This window comes from Frankliniella occidentalis, unplaced genomic scaffold (genome assembly GCF_000697945.3).
Source record: "Frankliniella occidentalis isolate FOCC.00 unplaced genomic scaffold, Focc_3.1 Scaffold495, whole genome shotgun sequence".
In the NCBI taxonomy this organism is placed as follows: Eukaryota; Metazoa; Arthropoda; class Insecta; order Thysanoptera; family Thripidae; genus Frankliniella; species Frankliniella occidentalis.
The window spans coordinates 131,853-134,661 of NW_026267613.1; the positions used below are offsets into that span (position 1 = coordinate 131,853).

The 2,809-nt window shown below is 65.8% G+C and overlaps 1 protein-coding gene across 1 annotated transcript; it reads right to left on the bottom strand.

Annotated features, from left to right (window-relative positions):
• Positions 1-358: 358 nt before the first annotated feature.
• On the bottom strand, positions 359-2,402 carry LOC113217987 (uncharacterized). The gene is made up of 3 exons (XM_052275036.1): positions 1,661-2,402; positions 1,200-1,588; positions 359-1,007 (listed from the first exon to the last, which is right to left on the bottom strand). The coding sequence occupies exons 1-3, from the start codon at positions 2,006-2,008 to the stop codon at positions 464-466; spliced, it is 1,281 nt and encodes a 426-aa protein (XP_052130996.1). The 5' UTR covers positions 2,009-2,402; the 3' UTR covers positions 359-463.
• Between the last annotated feature and the right edge of the window lie 407 nt (positions 2,403-2,809).

The following is a 2,809-nucleotide window of genomic DNA, read 5'->3' on the forward strand; positions in this document are numbered from 1 at the left end:
GTGTGGGTGGGCGAGGTAAGTGGGTAGGTGCTTGCGAGGCGAGTACAGTCTCAGCTGGAGTCTCCGCGCCCACACAGGCGACCACATCAGAGCCGAGGAAAAAGAGGAGCGGTCTCTCTTCTAGCTCTTAAACGAAAAGAAGCAGAAAGAAGAAGGCAAAAAAGAGTCAAATTACTCCGAGACGAAACCTTCAAATTACTTCCCTGAAACATCGCTCTCGAGAAGGACTGAGTGAGTGTGTCCTCTGAATTACGTAACGCTCTCTGCTTTGGTCCCCCGTTGCCGGATCCTTAGCCCCCTCTCTCCTTCAACCCCTTTCCCTTCCATTTACGGAAGTAGCCTCGCTTTCTCTAACTACGACCCGCTGCGCGCCGCTCCCCCGAGCTGTGTCGGTCCCGCCCTTAATCAAGCTCGTCCCGCTCGTCTCCTTTCAGGCCACCCGGCACGTCCGCGGGCCGGAAAATTAATCCTTTAGCTCGTCAAACGATATGATTCGGTTCGGTCGATTAGGCCGATCCAAAAGTCTGGCGAAGTCGTCGTCGGCTCTCTGCGCGCTGCTACGCACCTTGTCCCGGTTGTCCTCGTCCCGGTGGATGGCGGGGTCCGCCACCACGGCCACGCCGGCCTGCACGTCGATGATGGAGTCCTTGTTGACCTGCTCCAGCAGCTCGGTGGGCTTGGCGGCCTTGAGGGCGTGGTCGTGGCCGTTGCCGTGGTGGCCGTGTCCGTGGCCTCCGCCGTGGCCGCCGGCCCCGCCGCCCTGGTGGTGGCCGATGGGAGACAGGGCTGGGGCCGGAGCCGGTGCCGAGGCCACCGTGTGGATGTGGCTGTCGAGGTGGTGCTTGCCGCCCGAGCGCTCCGGGCTCCGCTCCGGGGGCCGCTCCGGCCGGGGCGCCTCCGGGGCGGGGAGTGCCGCATCCCCGGAGCCCTTGCCGCCGCCTCCACCGCCACCGCCGCCCTGACTGGGCGTGTTGACCGGGCGTAGCGGGATGAGCTCGTCCAGCGGTCTGCGGGGCACACAGAGACGAGTTAGCAGAGCGCAGCAGAGCGGCCACGGCGCCCGCGGACCGCAGGGTAGGCAGCCCGTCGCCCACGGGCGCGCGCGTGCTGCCAGACACGCCGGCAACGTCGCGCCTGGATCTCGGCGAATATCCGTCGGATACGAAGCAACTAATTGCACGAGAAAGTTTGGTACTCACCGGGGCGGTAGCAGCTGCGGGTGCTGCTTGCGGCCGGGCGTCGCGCTGCCGATCTCCGACTGGCTGCCCCTGAGGATGGCCTTGTTGGCGAAGGGGTTGTACTCGGCGGGCAGCGGTGGCGGCCGGTTGGGCGGCGCGTAGTCTGGCAGCGGGTGCGGAGCGCGGCGCGTTGGATTGGCGCCGCCGACGGCCGCCAGCCCAGCCTCCAGCGACGGCGGCATGGGCGGCGGCGGTCGCAGCGGCACCATCTCGGTGGGCTGCGGAGGCGTGGCGGGCCGCGCCGTGGTGCTCGGCGGCCCCCTGGTGGTGGTGGTGGGCGCCGCCGTGGTGGTGGGCGGCGCGGGCGGCGGCCGCGTTGTCATTGGGGTGGCCGTCGTGCCCTTGGCCACCTGTCGGCAAAGCGTTGTGGGAATTAGCACGGAGGGCTCGTGAGGGTCCTGCGGAAAGCTCAGCGCACTCACCTTATTGAACACGGCGGCGAGCATGCCGTCCAGCCCGCCGCGGCCGTAGCCCAGGCCCAGCCCGAAGCCGTGGTCCTTGACGGCGGGCCGGGCGGTGGCGGCGGCCGTCGCGTTGTCGTGCGGCGTGGGCGGCGGGGGCGGCGCGGCGGGCGGCCCGCCGCCCCCCTGCACGGCGACCCCCGCCGCCCCCGACCCGGAGCTGGTCCCCACCCCCGCCGCCAGCGCCAGGCACAGCGTGAGCAGCGGCAGCGTGGTCGGGGGCGAGGAGGGCGTCATGCTCACGCTCACGCGCTCCTCCGGCCCCTCCCTGCAAACAGAAAAAAAGGCCCACGTCAGACAGGGCGACATAGCTTTTTAAATTAACAATAAACCCGCACATGTGCGACGTCCCCGTCCGCAGTGTATAGTAGCAGGCCCGCAGTCGGGCCCTGCCGCTCGGCCCTCAAAAGGGACTTAACCGCGCCCAAGTTATCCAGCAGCAGCACAGTGGCATAATTAAAAGCTCGTGGCGTAATCTAGGTCAGAGGCGCCACAAGTTTATTGCGAAATAACCATTTCGGAACGTGGCCGCCGCAACCCGGACGCATCACTTATTTGATTTCGCAAACCGACCTCACCCGTTTCTGCGAAAACGCCCGCGAAACCGTAGAGCAGCAGCTCACCACCGAGTCAGTGATTATTATCATTCCCATGGCTAAAGAACATATACCCCATTCCGATGCGGCGGCCGGGCGCAGGCGGGCGGGGCCGTGTACCCGCACTGCGCTGTTTGCCTTTCATTTTCTCTGACTTTCGAATCAGCATGATCAGGAATTTGGGTCGCACCGCAGATAATAATCTCAGTAACAGAGCGCGCGTAGTCCGCGGCGAAGTCTGCGCAAAGAGTGTGCGCGAGCGGCCGGGTGGAGTGGGGTCGTGGGGTAGAGCAGGGCGCGGCGGCAGACCCGCCCGGCGCGCTGCGCAAACACCGGCGCGTTCATATTAAAAGCGAACGCGACCGCGCATTCTAATACGGAAGGCAACCGCCTCGGCAACCGCATGCAAGTAGGCCGCAAGAGCGAGCGAGAGGGGAAGGCTGAGAGTAGCGAGTGTGTGTGTGTGTGTGTGCGCGCGCACGTGTGTGTGAGAGAGAGAACGAGAGGAGAAGGT

Coding starts and splice junctions, on each gene's coding strand:
- LOC113217987 (XM_052275036.1), bottom strand. CDS start 2,008: ATGTCGCCCTGTCTGACGTGGGCCTTTTTTTCTGTTTGCAGGGAGGGG. Junction 1,589..1,660: donor TCGCCGCCGTGTTCAATAAG/GTGAGTGCGCTG, acceptor CTTTGCCGACAG/GTGGCCAAGGGCACGACGGC. Junction 1,008..1,199: donor CCGCAGCTGCTACCGCCCCG/GTGAGTACCAAA, acceptor TGTGCCCCGCAG/ACCGCTGGACGAGCTCATCC.